The sequence below is a fragment of the Hibiscus syriacus genome, unplaced genomic scaffold (genome assembly GCF_006381635.1).
Source record: "Hibiscus syriacus cultivar Baekdansim isolate YM2019G1 unplaced genomic scaffold, ASM638163v2 tig00111495_pilon, whole genome shotgun sequence".
Taxonomy (NCBI): Eukaryota; Viridiplantae; Streptophyta; class Magnoliopsida; order Malvales; family Malvaceae; genus Hibiscus; species Hibiscus syriacus.
The window spans coordinates 656,300-679,561 of record NW_024063103.1 but is presented as its reverse complement, the minus strand read 5'-3'; the positions used below and the strand labels follow the sequence as shown (position 1 = coordinate 679,561).

Below are 23,262 nucleotides of genomic sequence, written 5' to 3'. Positions count from 1 at the left end.
CCTTGCATCAAAAATTGAAATTTATGATAGATGGCCAGTTGATCAGTGTTGGGGCAGAGGAAGAGATCATTGCTTCCCTGACGACTGACACTCCATACGTTGAGACCAATGAGAATGCCCTAGAATGTTCCTTCAGAGCTTTAGAATTTTTCAATGCTACTTTTATTGCTGAAGGAAACAAGATTCCTCATCCGCGTTTATCCGATTACACTAAGATGATTGTATGAGAGACTCTAGGAAAAGGAGCTAAAATTGGAAAGGGTCTCGGTAGATGCTTCTAGGGGACTTTACATCCCAAATTTGTCATGATGAAGAGATACCACTTTGGGCTTGGGTTTGAGCCTGATTCTCAGCAAAGAATGAAAGAATTAAAGAAGAGAGGTGAAGTAAGAAGAGCTAGACTGAAGGGAGAGGATATTCCGTGGGGTCGCATGTTTTTTCCTCCCCTAAAGAGCTCATTCAAGTTTGGAGGAGTGTACAATATGGAACAACAGTTAGCCAGAGAAATTGATGAAGGAGAGCAAATGAAAGACAAAGACTTGTTTGACGAAGCTATGGAGGGTTTGGTCATCAACATGATAACTGGAAACAACAAAGCAGAAAAATATTTGGCTGGAATTCGTCCTTGTTTCCCAAGAGAAATGCTGAAAAATTAGACTACAGAGGATCACCCTGTAGTGTTTAAGATTAATTCAGAGTAATACCCAGAACTAATCCTTACACTTGTGCCCGTGAGTATGAAGGAATCTTTTTGTAAGGGCAGCTATGTTAACTCTACTTACTTTCAATGAAAGACATATTTTTTGTTTCTCAAATGGCCATCAATATTTGCATTTTCATTCTTCATTCTTTACATTCATTTCATAAATTTTGGTTTCTTCTCCCAAATATATATTGGATTCAATTTTTCCCTTTGCAGGTGTCATAATATCAATAACATGAATATTTCTGAATTTAATAATGAGATAAACTTGGAGCGGTCCAAATGTCTGGAAGAAATCAATGAGTTTCAGGATGAGGTAGAATGTGATGTTCCTACCGAACTATTAAGACTGGTGGAAAATGAGGACAAATAGATCTTACCTCACCAGGAGGAAACTGAGATTATAAACTTGGGAACTGATGATGAAAAGAGGGAAGTAAAGATCGGTAGTGCAATTTCAGTTGAAATAAGACGAGACCTAATAGATCTGATCCGGGAATTCAAAGACATCTTTACGTGGTCTTACCAAGATATGCCAGGGTTGAGTACAGACATAGTGGTGCACAAGTTTCCGATAAAGCCTGAGTGTAATCCAGTTCAGCAAAAGCTCAGAAGAATGAGACCAGAAATGTTGTTAAAAATTAAAGAGGAATTGATGAAACAGATTGATGCAGGGTTTCTTCAAACACCAAAGTATCCGGAATGGGTCGCTAACATAGTCCCAGTGCCAAAGAAAAATGGAAAAGTCTACATGTGTGTGGATTATAGAGATCTCAACAGAGCAATCCCAAAAGATAATTTTTCGTTGCCTCATATTGATACTCTAGTGGATAACACTGCTGGGCATTCATGGTTTTCTTTTATGGATGGCTTTTCTGGCTATAACCAAATCAAAATGAACACTGACGACATGGAAAAAACCACATTTGTGACTATGTGGGGCACATTTTGCTATAAAGTGATGCCATTTGGTTTGAAAAACGCTGGGGAAACTTACCAAAGAGCTATGGCGACTCTTTTCCACGACATGATGCACAAAGAGATTGAAGTGTATGTGGATGACATGATTGCCAAATCCAAGACTGAAGAAGAACATATTCAAAACTTGAGGAAGCTTTTCCAAAGATTGAGAAAATATCAATTGAAACTCAATCCAACTAAATGTACCTTTGGGGTGATGTCAGGGAAACTCTTGGGCTTCGTGGTTAGTCAAAGAGGAATTGAGATCGATCCGAACAAAGTAAAGGCCATTCAAGATCTTCCACCGCCTCGTACACAAAAATAAGTTCGAGGTTTTCTGGGAAGGTTAAATTATATATCTCGATTCATTTCGCAATTAACTGAGAAATGCGACACAGTTTTCAAATTGCTTCAAAAGAATAACCCCAAAGTTTGGAATGACGAGTGCCAAAAGACTTTGGAGATAATCAAGAAATATTTGTCCAATGCTCTAATTCTGGTATCACCAGTCCCTCGTAGACCATTACTCCTTTACCTAACGGTCTTTGAGAAGTCGATGGGTGTGTGCTAGGGCAACATGACGAATCTGGAAGGAAAAAAAGAGCCATCTATTATCTGAGCAAAAAGTTCACCGATTGCTAGATTAGATACCCTCCAATTCAAAAGCTATGTTGTGCTTTAGTATGGGCTACCCGGAGGCTTATGCAATACATGTTGTTCCATACTACTTGGTTGATATTTAAACTTGACCCATTGAAATATTTAATGGAATCACCGGCTCTAACTGGTAGATTGGCTAGGTGGAAGATGTTGTTATCAGAATTTGACATTGTGTATGTAAACCAAAAAGAAATCAAAGGGAGTGTTATAGCGGATTTTCTTGCAAGTCATGCCTCGAATGATTATGAGTCCTTAAACTTTAATTTTCCCGATGAAGATTTGATGTGCGTCACAACCGAGGATGAAACATTTTCAGATGATAAGTCTTGGAGGTTGTATTTTGATGGGCCATCCAATGCTTTAGGACGAGGAATTGGAGCGATACTGATTTCCCTAGAAAATGTCTATTATCTTTTTTCAAGAAGATTGGAGTTCTTTTGCACCAATAAAATGACAGAATATGAGGCTTGTGCCATGAAAGAAAAATTAAAGTGCTCAAAGTATATGGATATTCCTCACTGGTGGTATACCAATTGCGAGGAGAATATGAGACAAAAGATTTGAAATTAGTGGAATACAAAAGATTGATACTTGAATTGGTAAAAGAATTTGAAGATGTCACTTTTAATTATCTCCCTAGAGAAGATAATCAAATGGCATATGCTTTGGCCACACTGGCTGTAATGTTTCAAGCAAATAGAAAAGCTGACATGATGCCAATTAAAATGCAAATATATAAAACCCCAGCACATTGTTATAGCCTAGAAGAAGAAGTAGATAGTCGTCTGTGGTATTATGACATCTTGCAATAATCAAGCATCAAACTTACCCACAATATGTGTCTGAAATTGATAAAAGGACAATAAGGAGAATGGTTGTTGGATATATCTTGGATGGGGAAGTTATGTACAGAAAGGGTAGTGATCAACTCTTGATGAGATGTGTAGATGCCCGAGAAGCAAGAAATGTACTTGAAGAGGTGCATGAAGGGATATGTGGAACACATGCAAATGGGCTTTCTATGGCCAGGAAGATCATAAGATACGGTTACTAGTGGGCAACTATACATTCGACTGTGTTGATTACGCAAGAAGATGTCACAAATGTCAAATATATGGAGATAAGATCCATACACCTCCGTCACCATTGCATGTGATGATTGCACCGTGGCCGTTTTCTATGTAAGGCATGGATGTCATTGGGGCAATTACACCAAAGGCTGCTAATGGACATCATTTCATACTTGTGGCAATTAATTACTTTACTAAGTGGATTGAGGCTGCCTCGTATGCCAATATCACGAGATCGACAGTTTGCAAATTCATAAAGAAAGAGATAATTTGTCAGTATGGGCTGCCAAAAAGAATGATCACATATAACACCACCAATTTGAATAAAAAATGATGGTAGAAATTTGTGCTCAGTTCAAGATAAAACATTATAATTTCGAGACCTATCGTCCAAAGATGAATGGAGCAGTGGAAGCAACAAATGAAAATATTAAAAGGATCATTACAAAGACCACTGATACTTATAGAGATTGGCACGACAAATTACCCTTTGCTTTGTATGCATATCAAACTACAGTGGAACTTCGACAGGGGCAATGCCTTTCTCTTTAGTTTATGGGATGGAGGCAGTTTTGCCAGTGGAAGTAGAAATCCCGTCACTTAGAATTTTGAAAGAGATGAAGTTGGATGAAGCTGAATGGGTTCAGGCTCGGTTTGACCAGTTGAATCTCATTGAAGAAAAGAGATTAAAAGCTATTTGTCACGGTCAGATGTATCAGAAACGAATGATGAGAGCTCATGATAAGAAGATTTGTCCAAGAGAATTTCGAGAGGGTGATCTGGTGATAAAAAAGATCTTGCCAATTCATAAGATTTTCGAGGGAAATGGATGCCTAATTGGGAAGGTCCATATGTTGTCAATAAGGCCTTCTCTGGTGGAGCGTTAATTTTGGTAGAGATGGATGGAAAAAAACTGAGTAATCCAGTAAACTCAGACTCTGTCAAAAAATACTATGCTTGAAGAAAAAAATGAATGAATGAAAAAATGAAAAAAAATGAAAATAAGAAAAGAAAAATGAGAGTTCGAGATGAAAATCCACAAAGGATGTCTTGAAACCAAAGGAAGACTTTGAGTTGAAAACCTGAAAATGCGACTCAAAGGCATTTTGAGATTAGGCATCAGGCAGATAAACCCTCTTGAAGGTCTGATATTTTGAAAGAAACTTCACGTCTACAGACATTCTGGCAACATTTGAAGTCCTCCAGACATAAGCTCAATTCAATGCTCCAAGTTACATCAAATGGATTGGTTTAGGAACACTCATGCTAGTGATCCATAGAGACATCTGACTTGTAGTTCTAAATTACTACTATTTATATGATTGTCATCACTTTCCAAATTCAATTCCTTGTCAGTAAATTCGAAGTTTGTTATTTCAAGCTCAATTCTATTTGTTTTATACATACACATAAACATCTTGTAAGTAGATTGACATGGCATTAAAAAGAAAATAAAAGATTTCTTGGTATTACTTTGAATTAATATTTCCACTAAAAAGAGTCTAAAGTAAGTCAGGACCCTAATACTCGTGTATATAGTTAAAGAGTGTAGGGTAAAACATGGCCAAGGAAAATGTATGTGAGCTGAAATCTCGAAAAGCACATTGAAAACAATGATATTTTGGTGTGTGCTAAGACTGAATCTTGTCAAGAAATTATTTACCTAACAGAGATGAGCAGTTCAAATGGAAGCAGAAAAGGATTTGTATAGGAACGAGAAAAATGAGAACTGGTATAAAGTAGCCCAAGCAAAGTGTGGAATGCAAATGAAAGATCAAATAACGCATTTGAATTGAAGATTTGCATGACAATAGAGCTCACCATATTAAAACGGCATCATGCATACATCAGTAGGCATCTATAAATAGGAGCACACTCACCCATTCATGTTCATTGAAATGCTTTGACAGAAATGCAGGGATATTCAACAACAACTATAATTCACCCCAGAAGGAGGTGAATCAACATTTCCAGAATAGTTCATAATGAGAAGAACTCGTCCTAAAGGAGAAGGTTCGTAATGAGAAGAGCATGTTCTTTTCAAATCCACCGCAGAAGGAGGTGAACCAACATTTTTAGAAGAGTTCATAATGAGAAGAACTCGTCTTAAAGGAGAATATTCGTAATGAGAAGAGCTCATTCCTTTCAAATTCACCCCAGAAGGAGGTGAATCAACATTTCCAGAAGAGTTCATAATGAGAAGAACTCATCCGACAAAAGGAGAAGAAGTTCATAATGAGAAGAACTTGTTCAACCTTAGCTCGATTTATCGCATATGGAGCTGAATCAGCAACACCTCACTCGAGGGATCAACATTTTCAGTCGAGAGTTCATAATGAGAAGAACTCATCCGATGAGGGAGAAGAAGTTCATAATGAGAAGAACTTGTTCAACATTAACTTGTTTCCATCACATACGGAGTTGGAACAGCACCAACATTTCGTTCATCACAGAATGAGGTGGATCAAACATTGTCATCTAAATCCATCGCATAAGGAGTTGGATCGGCATCCCTATTGGTGCAACTATCACAGAAAGAGAAGAATTGACATTTACAGTGAAGAGATGGCAATGTGACAAGAAGAGACCAATATGAAAAATGGTGTTTTTATATCTTTGCTTCATTCCCATTTCATAGTAATTAGCAAAGAAGGGCAGCTGTACCACCATTTTTCGTAACCCCTAAATCTTATAACCCTTAAACCTCAAATATTCAAACCCAATATAACCCTAACCCAATATAACCCTAACCTAACTATACCCTAGAGATATCATACCTTCAGCTGTTATTGCCATTTTTCCCCAAGCCTACTAAAAAAAACGCCATAATATCTGGGGCATTAAAAACACACCATCATCAACAACAGTAACACCACAGTAAACCTAGGATTATTTTTATTTGTTTTCTAAACCTATGTAAATTGGTATAAGAACCAAACCATGTAACAAGTCGGTTATTCAGACTGAAAATAGAAAAAATATATCAAAGCAATACAATTAGATTTTTCAGCAATCAAACGTGTGAAGGTATTCTTATGTTAATATTTTTTTCTTTGTTCGCTCCTAGTTCTGTGTTTTTTTTAAAAAAAATGTAAATAAAATATATAAGGGTTGAGATTTACCGTGATGATGGTGTTAGTCGGAGTATTTTGTCATCAGAGAGGGGGGTGTCGTCGGTTTTTTGTTTAGTGTAGAAGAACCACCGTATATGGTGGTTGTATATGTTTGGGTAGTGGTCGAATAAGATGAGAGAGGAGAGCAAAATCAGGGGTTTAGGTTGGAGTTAGGATCTTGGGGTCTCGGTCGAACTAGAACGGCCACCCATGTAGGGTGGCCGAGGCGGTGAAGGCTTGAGGGTGAGGGACTGCTGCCTTGAGTTGAGGATGGAAGAAAAGAGAGAAGGAGTTGGGGCTGTCCACGGGTAAAGTGAAATCTGGTAAAGGGGGAGTTGCATTCTTAACATTTTTGGGTAAACCACGCTAAGGTCCATGGACCTTTAGCGTGTTTTACATTTTGGCCACTAGTTTTAGGTTAAATAACCTTACTGGTACTTTACGTTTAATGTGATTCGTGATTTAGTAACTTTTTAGGGTAAATCACACCGTAGGTCCCTTAGATTTTAGCGTGTTTTGTGATTTAGTCACTATTTCCTTTTATTTTCTAAGATTTACGAATTAGATGCATGGTTTTATATTATTTTAATTTAGTCATCTACTGTATGTATAATTTTTTTGTTCGAAATTGGCTACTGTTATTTGTGATCTTCCATTTTAGTCTTATATTTATGGTTTATTTACTATTCTAGTGCTTCTGTTTTGGTTATTTTCTTGTTTCATGCCATGATATTTGTTTATTAATGTTTTTGATACTAAGGTTACTATCTATTTATTTTTATCACCATGTAATGAATAGATATAAATGTATATTATTTACTTTACCATTAAAGTATGTTTTATGTTTTATATATTTATTTTGTTTGTATTGTTATTATATATTACTTTGTACATAATATTATAGCATGATATACATATTTTTTTATTATATTTTAGAATAAATATTATGTTCTATGTTTAATATAATATTTAGAAAATATGTATATATCTATAAAGTAATATAAAGTTAAAAATAAATTTAAAATTGTTGTTTTAATCCATGTGTATTTTTTTCTGTAAGTGCTTCAATGTGTCATATTTTATTTTGTTTAAAAGCCTCGTTAGCATAACTTAACCGATTACATAATTGGATTAAGGGTAGTATTTATGTATTTTAAAATATTAAGAAGGGACAGTCTTAAGACAACTAGATGTCATTTTCCGATATTTTAAAATAAATAAATATCCCATTAGAAAAACCTAAAAAATGATTGCATTTAAAATTAATTAATTTTGAAGGAAAAGGAAATATTCACTATTTTAAACTTATTGAGACAATTCATCTAATTTTATTAGGGAATAAGTCTCAGTATTTTTAAATAATTGAATATCTCTTATCTTTTCTAATAATATAATTAAGATAAATTGGTTTAATTTCTTTCTTTAGTAGAATAAAAATTATTTTAATATTGGATTCTTAGAAAATTATTATATTCTTTTTATTTAAGTTGGAAAGAGAAATATTTTTCCTAAAGTATTTTAGAGAGTATTTTCTCTTCAATTGGAAATAAGAGAATATTTTATATTTTTCCTTAGAATTTTTGTTCTATAATATTATATGGTTGAATTTGGAATAATGGAATCGTAATTTAAATATATATTCAAATTCTTAGATTTTTACTATTTAGAGACAATATATAATCGATAGGTACTAATTTTGGGCGTTGTGGGGGTGTTTATCCTTCCCCACACGTAATCGACCCCTGAACCCTTTTTATTACTTAAAAATGAATTTCTAGTTACATGTGGATCGGTGTATCTCTTAAAATGACGTTTTTCTTAAAAACTCTTTTTAAAAGAATTTTTTTTAAGTATTCGACCTACCTAATCCAAAAGGTCGATGACAATTCCGAAACATTTCTTTTACAAAATCGAGTTTTCACAAAATAAGTTTAGACTCGTCGTATCGTCGGAAATCGGTTACGACATGGAGCATCAGGTGCTTGGTTGGCTGGTTTTTCGAAGTCCATTGGCGTGTGTTCGACACTCCGAGCTGTGGGGTATATACGAAGGCTTGAAAATAGCTTGGAATCTAGGAGTTCAGCCTTCAATTGTGGAATCGGACAGCAGAGAATCTTTCTCGGTGATTGGTTAGAGGTAGAACACGGTCAATAACTCTACATTGGCGACGCACATACATGAGCTGGCTGCACGCTGCTGGAACATCAACATGATTTATACTCCTCGTATCTGCAAAAAAGTAACAGATGGTTTGGCAAAATATGCTTGGTCTCTCCCTTTTGGGCTCTGTTTGTTTGAGATCACAATGCTCCCCCGGTTACTACCATATAGCCAGCTTACTGAGATGTCATCTTTTGTATTAAACAAATACTTGAAATTATATCAATTTGATCATAATTTTAATTTAATTCAACAAATTTAGTCATCTAATCGGATAGTGACATATGTCACCATTTGTGTAATGCCTCAATTCCCAGGTTAGTAGCATCGGGCTAACCCGAGAAGGCTTTGGGTAAACCCAAGAGACTTGTAGGAGCTTTGGTCCAAGTATAAGATAAATTGGGCTTGAGTTAATTCTAATTAAGATTAAAATAAGGGTAATTTTGAATTGGGGCTAAAGGAGGGAGGATTAGGAGTGTAATTTACCTCTAAAATATTTTGAAAGTTGATTTCCATAAAGAGAGATGATGTAAACGATAGACCTTCTCTTTTTTCTTTTACTTTTTTTTTTCACCATCGTCTTGTCTTTTTCATTTTCTCTCTTCTTCTTCTTCTTCTTGTAAGTTGCCCAAAGTGAAAGTTTTATCATTCCTTTTTGTTAGAACTGCAATTTACTCCCTTAGATCTTCGTTTTAATCCTTTTAATCTTAGAGTTTGGCCATGTTGGCCATGATGTGGTTTTTAGAATGGTTTGAGTTTTGGAGCTTCAAGAGGCTCCTAATTCATCCTTAAAGGTTAGATAACATGTTTAGACTCAGTTAAAGCCCTCAAGTAAGATGGTAATCCTTCTCATTGTTTTTGGTTAGTGAGAGAAGTTGGAGAAAACTTAAAGGTAAAATACAAAGAAAAAGAGATCCTTGGGTGAGCTTAAGGTTGATTCTCCAGCTCCTAGTTGCAAGGTAACATACTTCTAACCCTTCTATACCACTTGTAGTCCAACATGTGTAGTGTTGTTGCTTGTATCTGTGTATGAAATCATTGGGTGTATTTGAGTGGATAGCATGAAAATGGGTTTTTGATATTGTCCATGTATAAAGAAATGAAATTTCATGATCCTCTAACCTTATATAAGCCTTCAACACTGTTAGAGGGTCTTGGGAGGACTTTAGGAGTGATTTTAAAGTTTTGCTCGATAGAAACATGGATTTCTGGGTTTAGAGTATTTGTACTATATGAACAGTATGAATACTGTTCGTTTGAAAATGACAATTCAAAGGGCTATTTTGAGAGGGGTATTGATACCTGTTCTTGAGGTATTGATATTGTTCATGGGAATCGATACCCAGGATCCTAGTATCGATACTCGAGGGTTAGTTCAGATTCTAGTGGGATATTTTGATATCGATACCCAGGTAAGTATCGATACCATAATGAAGGGTTTTGGTACCCTAGGTGTGAGTATCGATACTCACATAATTTTTTCAAACATCGAATAAAATTTTGGTAGCGATATTCGAGGTTCTATTGATACCACTAAAGAGAAGTATTGATATGCTATGTAGGGGGTATCAATACTGAGTGATATGTCAAATTACAGTGGGCTATTTTGGAATCAATACTCAAAAAAATATCGATACCCTGTAAGGAAGAAGTATCGATACTCAACTTTGAGTATCGATACTCACCTTTGAGTATCGATACTCGTTTGAGGTTATAGGTCTCGCTTTCTTTAAGGAGCTAGAAAGGGGTTTCGTTTGAGGAGAAACCTTTTTATAAGCTTATAGATGAGAACATAACTAATTATGATAACATAAGGTCATTATGAGGTAAGGTTTCATAAGACATGCATTGTTTTATGCTTGAGAAACAATGAGGACACTCGAGTTACTTGTGTACAACGATGGTCTAGACGAGTAAGGGATTTATCTGGATATATCCAATCTAGTGCTCTGGCACTCAAACCGCTAGTTGGACGATGTGCTGATGCTAGGTGACCCAGACATGTCTTGAATACTCGAGGGATGTAGACTAGCTGAATACTATGTGACTCGGATCTAGCCCAAGGTACTATAAGATGATGATGCTATGTGACCCAGATCTTACCCAAGGTACCTTCAGTAAGCAAATAGGGTGTGTATTATGTGATGCTATGTGACTCAGATCCTACCCAAGATACCTTCAATAAGTAAATAGGGTATGTATTATGTGATGCTATGGTGACCCCGTGCTACACCATGATGCTTGCTTTAGTTGTGTGATAAATTTACTCATGAGTTCATAATTATGCATGTAGCATGCTCATTTGTTGGATGCATGTAGTATAGTTGTGTTATTTTGTGAAATTGAGCTTGTGAGTTCAACGTTTGAATGCAGGTACTTAAGTGTCAATTTGAGGAGCTTTTCGCTAGACTTTGGGATTTCCAGACTAGATCCTCCATCAGATAACGTCTTGAGTATTTTAGTGGGTATGTACTATCATAGACATTTATGTAATGTCAAGTCGTAAACTCTATTTGAAACTTATATATTTTGGAGACTATTGTTTGGAGCTTCCCATATTTTATAAATCTATATACTTGGTATTTTATCATGTTTTGAATTTATGGATGTGTTCAACGATTTAAAAAAATAGAAAAACTTAGGTGATTTCGTGTGACATTCTAATCCTCCAAATTTTGGATCGAATCGGATTAGGATATTACAATTAGGTTAAATAATATTTTTTTAATTTAATTTTTTAATTTAATTATTAATATTCCAACCATATATCTGGAGACATATCACTATCTGATTAAAAGAATATTAAATTATGAAGAAATGCAGAATAAAAGAATAAAGGTATTTTACAACATAATGTATGTAGTTTTATAAACTAATTAATGGTAGAAAAAAATGAAAATACCTGAGGAGGAATTTGAACCCAGGTCACATGAAAAACTTAAAAGCATCAAACTATTTAACCTAACCTTTTATTTAAATAATATTATGATAGATTTTATATATACATTTAGTATTGATTTATATAATATTAAAATAAATTTAATATTTTCTTTTTTATATTTATAATTCAATGATTATGTATAAAATCTTAAATTGAGTCTTTTTAGTTAAATGTATTAATGGTGAGTGATTGATTTGTTATAAATTGATAATGTTAGTGATCAATTTACTATTTTAAAACTTTAGTAGGGAAAACCAGAACTTGCTCAAACTTTAATGACCATTGGTGTAGTTTACTCAAATTTATAAACTTTAGAGCCCAAAATCAGCCACAGTTTTATATTTTTCAAGTTTATTTTTCAGGTAAATATTTTTATGGGTAAAGTGCATAAATGGTCTCAGATTATAGGGTTTTTTTTGTTGAATCCCGTTATTATTAAGTTACAAAGTAGCCCCCTAATTATAAGGCTTGTTTTTTTAAATTTTATGACTATTAAAAATTATAAAATGATCACCTTTACTATTGATATGTTCCAAATCATCATTTTTCATTAAAAAATTAGAGGCAATCTCAACTGGACTGGATGTTCACATGCTGACTAAAATATAATAAAATATGATATCAGGATCTCAAATAACTATAAATCTCAAATGGTTATTGGATCATATTTTATCATATCTTAGTCAGTAAGTTAATGTCCATTAAGGCGACCGTCAAATTTTTAATAGAGAAAGACAGAGTTTGGAAAATATGAATACCCGTGTGACTATTTTATAACTTTTAATAATTGAGAAAATCAATAAAATAATTATAAATAATCAAGAGATCATTTTATAATTTTTTATAGTCGAGAGATTCAATAAAAAAATCATGTAATCGAGAATCATTTAGATACTTTATCATGTTTTTATCTAAATCCTTTTAAATTTTGGACGAACCTTTAGATTTAGTCGGGTAGCCCGATCCTTGAACATGTCTAATTATGGTAAGGAATTGTTTGGTTTAATTAAAGGTTAGAATATATTTCAAGTCCATATATTCTTCATAAATTTGAAAATTTGTCCTTCTACTGTTTTTTTAGTAATTTAACCTACCTATTTTTTAGATTTAAAGTTAAAGCTCAGTATTTAATGTAATTAAAATTATATTTTTAAATTCATATCCATTATGATTTCGTAATTTTTTATTAAATGGTTATTAGTATTTTTTAATTCTAAGATATTACATTAACGAAGTTAACATAGAAATTTTAACAATTTTATTAATTTGAAATATTATTCAAACTTTTGAAATAGTGAATGAAAAATGAATGATTAGTAGGTGAACCATGCAAATTTTGTGTTAAATGATCATCATGATGAACATTATCTATATATAAGCATCCCTTGATTTTTTTTTTGACATGATTTGATCATTAGGAAATTGCTTGTGATTACATAAAAAAAACACATACAATATTTTATAGTTGCTTTTCATTATCAAATTGAAAGGCAATAGCAAAATGATAACAGGTTTTATGCATTCTTGTGGTTTTAAAGGAGTGGTCATTTTCTTAGGATTAACGCTTTGTAATGTGCTAGGGGAGGCTGAGTTAGGGTTGGCTACAGCAAAACAGAATAATTTGGGTGCTAAAAAAACAAGCAACCCTCCAAGGCATGCAGTGAAATCAATACAAGTATATTTTTTTATTTAAAAAATTTAGAGTTCGAATTTCAACATTTGCATTTCATTCGAGTACGACAATAAATTTAGTTTCATAACCAAATGAATTAACAAGTACATGTGTATGTTTTTGGTATGCAGAGTGAAGATGGTGACATTATAGATTGCATAGACATTTACAAGCAGCCTTCACTTGAACATCCTTCTTTGAAGGATCACATCATCCAGGTATACATTAATTTCAATTTTTTCGTAAGATTTATTTCCAAACACTTTGATCGTATGTTTCATGTAGTTGGAACCAAGTTACATCCCAAACGAGGAAAGCCCGACAAGTGAACAACCTTCCAGGACAGTACCATCTCAACAAAAATGGAGGAGAAGCGGAAGCTGTCCGAAAGAACAATCCCAGTACGAAGAAGCCATCACAACGAAGAGCTGTTATCGAAACAAGGCTCTGCGGCGAAGCCGCCATTAACCATTCATCAAAAGAACCACTCGGTATTGTATTCAAGAGATTAAAAATGGCGAATAATGTACAAATTTTCATTGGCAAAATATTTTGCATTTTTCAGAAGGCAATAGTTCTCACAGGAGGGTATAACTATGCTGGAATAAAAGGAGATATGAGGGTATATCAACCTTTCGTTGAATTTGATGATGAATATTCCACTACCAGACTCAGCCTCATAAGCGGCCCTTGGTATGATTTTGAGTGCGTTCAAGCTGGTTGGGCGGTTAGTTTATCAAAATGCCTCTAAGTTCCTTTGTATTTGATCTTGTAGTTGTTATCATTGATTTAAATAGTGGTATGCTATTTGAGTAACGACTATTATATAGTAGTAAATTTGTTATCGGGAACCATTATTGCTTGATCGTCATACTTGTAATGACCATAATAATATCAGTTATGTTTGCAATTGCAATAAACGCAACTCAACTTAAAACGAGACAAAAAACCACAATTTAAATCAACGTCTGTTATAATCATAATGTTTTCAAGTTCTTTCAGGTGAACCCTAGAACGTATGGAGACAGGGAGACAAGATTATTTGCTTATTGGACAGTAAGTTCATTTTAACACCATGACTAATGAACATATTCACCGTAGACCCGAATTCGAGTAACATAATCAGTATTGTCTCTCCAGGCCGATGCATCGAATAGAACCGGGTGTTTCGATATGACTTGCCCTGGATTTGTTCAGACCAGCCATGAAATTGCACTTGGAGCAGTACTTTCTCCAATCTCAGTCATCAAAGGGCTTCCATGGCAGATGAACCTCTTTATATTTAAGGTCAGCACGATACTGATCCTAAAAATACATGAAAAGAGAGTGGAACTAGTGTTTTAATTCCCCATTTTGTTTTTCAGGATCCGAAAACAAACAATCTATGGATTCGATACGAGGAAAGAATCAACATAGGGTATTGGCCACCGGAGCTGTTCGGATCACTGTGTCATGGTGCAGCAGCAGCTGAGTGGGGTGGAGAGGTGTTCAGCTCGAAGCTAGAGCGAGCTCCACATACAGGAACACACATGGGGAATGGACGTTTTCCGGATTGGGCGATGGGGAATTCGGGTTATTTCAAGAGGATGAGAATCCTGGATATCTCACTCAACTTGAAGTTACCGGACTGGATGATGAGTTATCAAGATGAGTACTGGTGTTATCGAAGTGATTATGTTTCGGATTACATTGTGGACCCTGAGTTTTATTTTGGAGGCCCTGGAAGAAATGATATGTGTCCTTGACATGCTCTATCAATGGCTGCCTCCAAATAAATCTGAGACCTTCAAATTTCACTGAATGAATTATCACTACTAGTTTGGTTATTGGCCTTTGGGTTAACTTCATATTTTTTGTACTTTTTATCAAGCAGAGTACGGGTGATCAAAACTCGTTTCCACTGATTTTTTTTATTCTACTCGACTCAAAAATTTTGACTCGAATTGAGTTCGAGTAATAATTTTATAAACTCGATTCAATGAGAAATATATCAAGTTTAAATCGAGCTATAAAATACAACTTGAATAACTTGAAATCTTTAGCAATTGGTGGATTGGTTTTCAAGTTTAAATAGAGTCATTCGATTATATGTAATATATGTACATTACATGAAAAAATGAAGAAATATATATGTATCATATGTTTATAAAAAATTATTTAAATTAGAATTAAATAGTATCATAATATTATTAATACTTTCAATTAAAAACTCAACTCGAATTTTATAAACTCGACTCGACTTAAAAAATAAAATAGAACACGTCAATTCAAAATTATTTGACTCGACTCGATCGAACGCACACTTTTAAAAAAATATTATATTTTTAAGAAAAATATTGAGATTTGAATCACATAAGGCTTGACTTATGCAACTATACACACTTGAAAGTCATTTAACTAAAAAAAAGTCAGGTAAGACAAGTTTATTTCGATAAGGATTACAATTCTTATAGAAAACAAATAAAAATTAAGAAAATCTGAAAATCAATCATAAATAGACGAAATAGGTAAAAAAAAACAATAAAGGTAATTTTATTTTGGTAAGAAAATCAATTTTAAAAGGAAATGAATACATAAATTTCAAATCATCAGTAAATTTATTTTAATTTCTATATTATAAAGAAAATAGAAATTAAATCTAATGAGAAAATTATTAACTAAGGTCACAAAATAAATTTACATTTTTAGAGCTTATTATATATTATATATATATACACACACACAGTAATAGGAGATGATAAAGGCCTAAAATGACAAAACTGAGTATTTCCAGTCTTTTCTTGATGCTGGTTTTGTCATATTTGAGTGATGGAGCAATTGGAAAAGTTAATTTGAAAGAAGTTGATCGGAAATTAAAGCAGCTTAACAAGCCTGCAGTGAAGACCATACAGGTATTTTCTTTACTAAATATTATACACCATACAATTACATCTTTTGAACGTTGAAATGGCCATGGCAGAGTGAAGATGGAGATATTATCGACTGTGTTGATATCTACAAACAACCTGCTTTTGATCACCCTGCGTTGAAGAATCATGTTATCCAGGTGATTTTTTTTTACCATCATCACTCGGTTTGGCTCTTGTTGTTTCTTGTATTGATTGTGTAGGTAACGAATGTTATTCAACGTATAGATGAAACCCAATTTTGATGTCAAAGAAGAGAAACCAAGCACGACGGCCGAGTCATCGAAGCTAGTGGTGTCTCAAACATGGCGACGAAGTGGAAGCTGTCCAGAAGGAACTGTTCCTATTCGAAGAATTCGAAGGGAGGACTTGCTGAGAACGAATTCCATCGACCGATTCGGAAGAAAACCACAAGAAATTGTTGTCTCTAAATCAAACACCACAAATCAGATAGATGGTCACTCTCCATTTATTAACAACACTAAACTGAGTTTTCCTACAATGGCGAATAGATCCGTAAGCATACTCAAAGCTATTACACTTTTTTTCTCTCTTTTTTCCAATTGTTTGACTTGGTAGCTTTTGTGAAACAGGCTGCAGTTCTTGTTACAGTTGGATACAATTACATAGGAGCCAAAGCAGATATCAATGTTTGGAATCCACAAGTCGAAGCAAACGATGAATTCACCACGGCTCAGATCTGGCTTAAAGCTGGCCCTGGTGATAATTTTGAAAGCCTGGAATCTGGATGGACGGTTAGTTCTTTAAACTATACGGATAAATCCTCTATTTTTTTTCCATTCAAAAATCTTAATCCAATACTTTCAATGCTTTGCCAGGTAAACCCACATTTATATGGTGACAGAAGGACCAGATTCTTTGCACACTGGACAGTAAGTAAATAACTTTTTTAATCAAATCCGCAATTAAATATATCATTAAAACTATCTGTCTTTGTTTGCAGAAAGATTCATACAAAACAACAGGTTGTTTTGACCTCACTTGCAGTGGCTTCGTTCTAACAGGCACTGAAATCACCCTTGGAGGAGCCATTGATCACATCTCCAGTCACTTTGGTCAACAGTATAAAATAACAGTAGGCATATACATGGTAAAATTGACCACTTTCTCACTTACCTTAACTTCAATCGCTCCATTTCGATTCAGTACAGTTTAATGGTTGATTTTCAGGATCCTAAAACAAGCAATTGGTGGCTAAAATATGGGAGCGATATACCAGTAGGGTATTGGCCAGCAGCAACCCTAATGTCTTACTTGAAACATAGTTCGACATTGGTGGAATGGGGTGGACAAGTTTACAGCCCGAACGTGAAGAAAAAGCCTCATACGAGGACCGCCATGGGAAGTGGAGACTTTGCTTCGGGTTTATTTGGGAATGCATGTTTCATACGAAATCCTAACATTGTGGATTACTCGTTGGCTCTCAAATATCCAGAGTGGGTGGGCGCTTGGGCCGATGAAGCTTACTGCTACTCTGCTTATAATTACCAGAAAAGTTATGGAACTTTGCCAGTTTTTTACTTTGGGGGACCTGGTCAGAACCATAATTGTCCCTGAGTTCAACAATATTTTGTCTTTTTGCTTCCTCCCGATATAATAAAGTCAAGTGCGGTGGAAAGTTTTGCTTAATCCTTTTCTTTTCTGTTAGTGATTTATTACTTATAATAAGATCTAAACACGGAAGGTCAAATTGTGTAAAAGATCCTTGTATTGCACATTTCTTTATGAATTTTAATAGATAAACAACATGTTTAGTCTACTAACTTTTAATGTGTTTTTTATTTTGGTGACTAATTACAAGCTTATATTTTCAGTGATCCTAATTAAATGGGGTGTAAATCAATAAATGTGTTGTTTATACTCTGTGTTGTAGGTAAAATTATCAAAATCAATATCTTACTATAAAAATATCAAAATTAATCTTTAGAGTAGATAGTAAAATTTCTCGATTGACACCTCCTCTTTTTTAGGTTTAATGCCTATTAGTAGTAAAATTTCTCTTCTCCTTCTCTTAAGTAGAAATTATTAAAGAATATATACGTAGCTTAATAAGCTTTGAGCTACCTCTCGAGGTTCTTAGTTCATATGTATATTATTGATATATGTTGATATATTGTGTGTATATGTGGTATATGAAGGGTAGCATGTTGTAATATATTTATAGGTTAAAAAATATAGGGAGCATGTTGTTATTAGAATATTATAGAGTGAGTGCAAAATAGGTTGCTTGTGCTGCATCACTAAGGATATCCGTTGTTATTAGTCTTGGACGATTAGGTTGTTAGGTCGTTTCATAACTAATCATATAGGAAGCAATTTTTGTTCGTGAACAAGTTGTTGTTGGGAAGTTGTGTGTAAATGAAATACCATCTTATGAACAAGTGGCAGATGCTTTTGCCGTCAAAGATCTTGGTGTTCTTCAATATTATGCATTGAAGTTCACTATGATTCTGATGGTGGCTTATTATAAGTAAAAGGAAATACATTCTTTACTTGTTGTAGAAGTGTTGATTTGATAATGGAAGTCCAATTGGGAATGCTACTGAGTTTGGGAGCATTGTTGGGGCTCTCCAGTATGTCATGATTACTAGATCTGACATAGCTTTTGCTGTCAACAAGGTGTGTTAGTTTATGTTGGAAATGTAACACTCACACAAACAACTTTTATTGAAACTCAAACAAATATTACAAGAGCACTCTCACTACAAAACAAGAACTACAACTCACTCTTATAAGACTTTGCTTCTTCACTCACTTAGAAGCTCTTAATTTTTGTTGATGCTTAAACTAAAATGGGGAGGGGTATTTATACTACTTAAGAACAATCTTATACCACACAAATAAAATAATTTAAATCATTAAAAATAGATAAATACCTAACTCTCACCTAACTCTTCACCTAACTTAATTGTTGTAAGCAATAGCATCAATTTAGTTTGGGTTTGGGTTTAGGCTCTCATAATGGACCAAGTTTATGATCCAACACCCCCTTAAACTTGATCTTATGACCCCTAGTAAGTTCCTTAATCTTATGAAGTCTTCGCTGGTCAGTGGCTTGGTAAAAATATCGGCAACTTGATCTCGTGACTTCACGTATTCAACTTCCACATCATTTCTTGCAACACACTCCCTTGTATAGTGGTAGTGAATATCGATGTGCTTTATTCGATCATGGAATATTGGATTCTTTGCTAAGAAAATGGCTGACTTGTTGTCGACGCAAACCTTGGTAGGCTCTTCTTGTATCTAACCTATCTCATTCAATAGATTTCTAAGCCAAATTGCATGACAAACGCATGAGGTAAAATCAATATATTATGCTTCACAAATGGACAATGTGACAATCGGTTGTTTCTTTGACATCCATGTGAAAATAGTATCTCCCATGAAAAATACGAATCCGTAGTGCTCCTTCGATTATCTATGTCTCCACTCCAATCACTATCACTATATCCAACAAGCTTGTAATCATTAGAAACTGAATAGAACAAGCCAAAGTCAATTGTACCTTTCAGATAGCGAAGAATTCTCTTTGCGACTTTAAAATGGGTGGTTGTTGGAGATTCCATGTAACGACTAACCAATCAATTGTGTGAAGAATATCGGGCCTCATGCAAGTTAGATAGCATAAACTTCCCACCAAACTTTTGAAGAATGTTGGATCTACACTTTCGCCTTCTTCATGTTTGGACATCTTGATCCCGTATTCTGTCGGTGTGCTTATTGGCTTACAGTTCTCCATCTTGAACTTCTTCAGTATCTCCTTTGCATAACTTTCCTGTGAAATGAAAATTCCATCCTTTTGTTGCTTAACTTCAATGCCAAGGTAGTACGCCATATGCCACATGTATGTCATCTCGAATTCTTTCATCATCACATCCTTGAATTCATTAAACATGCTTGGGTTGCTTCCACTGAAGATCAAATCATCCACGTAGAGGCACATGATCAAAATATCTCTGTCTTTGATCTTGATGTATAGAGCGTACTAGTAGGGACATTTGTTGAAGCCATTTTCTTGGAAATACTTGTCGATTCAGCTATTCCATGCCCTTGGTACTTGTTTTAGCCCGTACAGAGCCTTCTTCAACTTCAACACCTTGTCTTCTTGCCCTTTGAATTCATAGCCTGATGATTGCTTAATGTAGACTTCCTCTTCAAGAACTCCATTTAGGAAGGCATACTTTACATCCATTTGCTGTATCTTCCACTTGTTTTGAGCTGCCAAAGAAATGATTAGTCTTATAGTCTCCAATCGAACAACATGAGCGAATACCTCATCATAGTCAATTCCAGCCTTTTGACTATAGCCTTAGCAACTAGCCTCGCCTTGTGCCTTTCAATCTCTCATTTGGCATTTTGCTTTGTTTTGTAAACCCATTTAACACCTATCGCCTTATGTCCCTTGGGAAGTGAGGTAAGTTCCCATGTGTTATTCTTCTCGATGGCTTTGATTTATTCGTCCATCACATCTCTCCATTTCTTTTCTTGTACTGCTTCTTGAAAGCTCACTGGTTCACAATCGACAAACAGACAAAATAATAATATTATATTGTCGTTCAGTTACCTCATAAAGATCTCTAAGGCTTCTTGTACGTTGTACAACTCTTTCACTTTGACTCCCACTTGACGATGACAAGGTGATGAGTCTTTTTCAGTGGCTGATGTTGGTAAAGTGGGTGGAGTTTCAAGCTCTTGTTGAGGTTCATCTAGTTGTTCCCTCATTGTTTGCTCATCTTCTTCAAACTGATGAAGAAAATTTAAGTCATCTGCATGAAAGTTAAAATCCCATTCTCCTTCTTCGTTGAAGACCACGTCTCGACTGATCACAATCTTCTTATTGTCTGGATTGTACAACTTGTAGCCTTTCGAATTAGCATCATAGTCGATGAAGATAAAACTCTCGCTTTTATCATCAATCTTCAATCTTCTCTCACCTGGTACATGAACATGGACTATACTTCCAAAGCTTCTCAAGTAGGAAATGTCAGGCTTTCTTCCACTTCATGCCTCTTGCGGTGTCTTTCCCCATACACTTCTTGTTGGAGATCAGTTTGACAAGTAGACTGCAAACGCTACTGCTTCCGCCCAAAATTTCTTGGGTAGTTTCTTACTTTTGAGCATGCTTCGTGCCATGTCGAGTATTGTTCTGTTCTTTCTTTCTGCCACACCATTTTGTTGGGGGTCTAGGAACTGTCATTGTCGACGAATTCCATTTGCTTCACAGAACTCTTGAAACTCCCTGGAAGTAAATTCTCCACCTCGGTTGGATCTCATGGCTTTGATCTTTCTACCACTTTCTCTCTCCACTACTTCTTTGAACTTCTTGAAAACTTCTGACTTCTGTTTCAAGAAATATACCCAGGTTTTTCTTGAAAAATCATCAATAAAGAGAAGAAAATAGTTACTATTACCAAGAGAGCTTGGCTTGATCGGTCCACACACATCGGTATGAATGAGCTCGAGTGGCTTATTGGCTCTTGTCTCTTGTCTTTGACTCCTTTGGAAAACTTTTCCTGAATTGTTTCCCAACTAGACACCCTTCACAAAGCTGGCCAGGATGGTTGATGCGAGGTAGTCCCTTCACTATCTCCTTCTTAGATACTAGCTCTAGACCTTTAAAATTGAGATGCCCAAATCGAAGATGCCAAAGCTATGATGCATCTTTGTAGCAAGCTTTCAGGCACTTTGCAACATCATTTTGTATGTTGATCAAGAACATTATATTTTTGACATTGACACTTTAGCAATGAAGTTATTCTTATCATCTTTTATAGAGAGATTATAATTATTCATATGAATATCATAACCTTTCTCTACCAGTTGCCCTAAACTTAAGATGTTACTTTTCATATTGGGCTCATAGTAGACATTTGAAATAAATTGATATCTCTCATCTTTCAAACGGATAATGTTGTTACCTTTCCCTTTCACTGCTATTGTATAATCATCTCCAAACGAAACATTTCGCTTACTGACTCGTCTACCTCTATGAACATGTCTTTTCTTCTACACATGTGGTTGCTTGGACCATTGTCAAGATACCATGAATTTGCTTGGCCACTGTCAATTTCCTTTCGTGCTAGAAGAAGAGTTTCTTTTCCATCTGTCTTTTCCTCCACGTAGTTGGCCTTCTCCTCAATTTTTTTGTTGGGAGCTCTACATTCTGACGCATAATGCACAAACTTCTGACAATTATAACATCGAACTTGAGATTTGTCATACTTTGAGTTAATTCTTCCACGACCTCGTGTTGAGCTTTTCCTTTCTCATTGTTGTTGTTGGAATTATTATTGTTGTAATTCCAGCCTCATCCACGACCTCGACTTCCACCTCCTCCATGGCCTCTACCTCTTCCTAAGCCACGTTAGTTTCTATCATTGCGTTGGCTTTCATGCATATCTTTGAGTTGCAGCTTGAGGAGTTGCTCAGTAAACCCATACTTCTTATGCTTCTCTTCGTATGCTTGCAATGATCCTTGGAGTTGTTCGATCGTCATTTCTTCCAAGTCTTTAGTTTCTTCAATCGTCACAACGATGAGCTCAAATTTGGGATCCAAAGAATATAGTATCTTCTCTATTATCCTTACATATTCTAACTTTTCACCATTTCTTTTTAATTGATTAGAAACAGCTACTACTCTTGAGAAATAATCTAAAATAGGCTCGGATGCTTTTATGTGTAAGGATTCAAATTCACTTCTTAATGTTTGGAGACGAACCTTCTTCACTTGCTCGGATCCTTTGCAAAAGGTTTGTAGCTTCTCCCACACTTCCTTGCTAGAGCTTTCACTCGAAATCTTTTCAAAACCATAATCATCTAACGCTTGATAGATGAGGTAGAGAGCCTTCTTGTCTCTCTTTCTTGAATCCTTCAAAGTTGTCTTTTGATCTGGTGTAAGAGTAGCAAAAGCATCATCATCCGCAGGCTTGTTATAGCCTTCCTCTATGATATCTCGCACATCTTGTGATCCAAGAAGTGCCTTCATTTTGATACTCCAATTGTCGTAGTTGTTGTTGTTGAGTGTCGAAACTTGGAATGGTGACATACTATTTG

The 23,262-nt window shown here is 35.0% G+C and overlaps 2 protein-coding genes across 2 annotated transcripts; both read left to right on the top strand.

Moving 5' to 3' along the window:
• Positions 1–13,793: 13,793 nt before the first annotated feature.
• Positions 13,794–15,024, top strand: LOC120163788. Its single transcript, XM_039173621.1, has 4 exons — positions 13,794–14,006; positions 14,282–14,335; positions 14,420–14,566; positions 14,644–15,024. Exons 1-4 carry the CDS (start codon positions 13,794–13,796, stop codon positions 15,022–15,024), a joined length of 795 nt encoding a protein of 264 aa, XP_039029552.1.
• Positions 15,025–16,025: 1,001 nt separating this feature from the next.
• LOC120163787 lies at positions 16,026–17,778 on the top strand. Its single transcript, XM_039173620.1, has 7 exons — positions 16,026–16,170; positions 16,239–16,325; positions 16,414–16,701; positions 16,779–16,940; positions 17,025–17,078; positions 17,150–17,296; positions 17,353–17,778. The coding sequence occupies exons 1-7, from the start codon at positions 16,030–16,032 to the stop codon at positions 17,761–17,763; spliced, it is 1,290 nt and encodes a 429-aa protein (XP_039029551.1). The 5' UTR covers positions 16,026–16,029; the 3' UTR covers positions 17,764–17,778.
• Positions 17,779–23,262: the final 5,484 nt, after the last annotated feature.

What these genes read in the sequence shown, in the direction of transcription:
- LOC120163788 (XM_039173621.1), top strand. Translation starts at nt 13,794, where the DNA reads ATGGCGAATAATGTACAAATTTTCATTGGCAAAATATTTTGCATTTTT. An exon ending in GCGTTCAAGCTGGTTGGGCG is followed by an intron (nt 14,007 to 14,281) that starts GTTAGTTTATCA and finishes AAGTTCTTTCAG; the next exon opens with GTGAACCCTAGAACGTATGG. An exon ending in TGAACCTCTTTATATTTAAG is followed by an intron (nt 14,567 to 14,643) that starts GTCAGCACGATA and finishes TTTGTTTTTCAG; the next exon opens with GATCCGAAAACAAACAATCT.
- LOC120163787 (XM_039173620.1), top strand. Translation starts at nt 16,030, where the DNA reads ATGACAAAACTGAGTATTTCCAGTCTTTTCTTGATGCTGGTTTTGTCA. An exon ending in CTGCAGTGAAGACCATACAG is followed by an intron (nt 16,171 to 16,238) that starts GTATTTTCTTTA and finishes TGGCCATGGCAG; the next exon opens with AGTGAAGATGGAGATATTAT. An exon ending in TAACAGTAGGCATATACATG is followed by an intron (nt 17,297 to 17,352) that starts GTAAAATTGACC and finishes ATTTCGATTCAG; the next exon opens with TACAGTTTAATGGTTGATTT.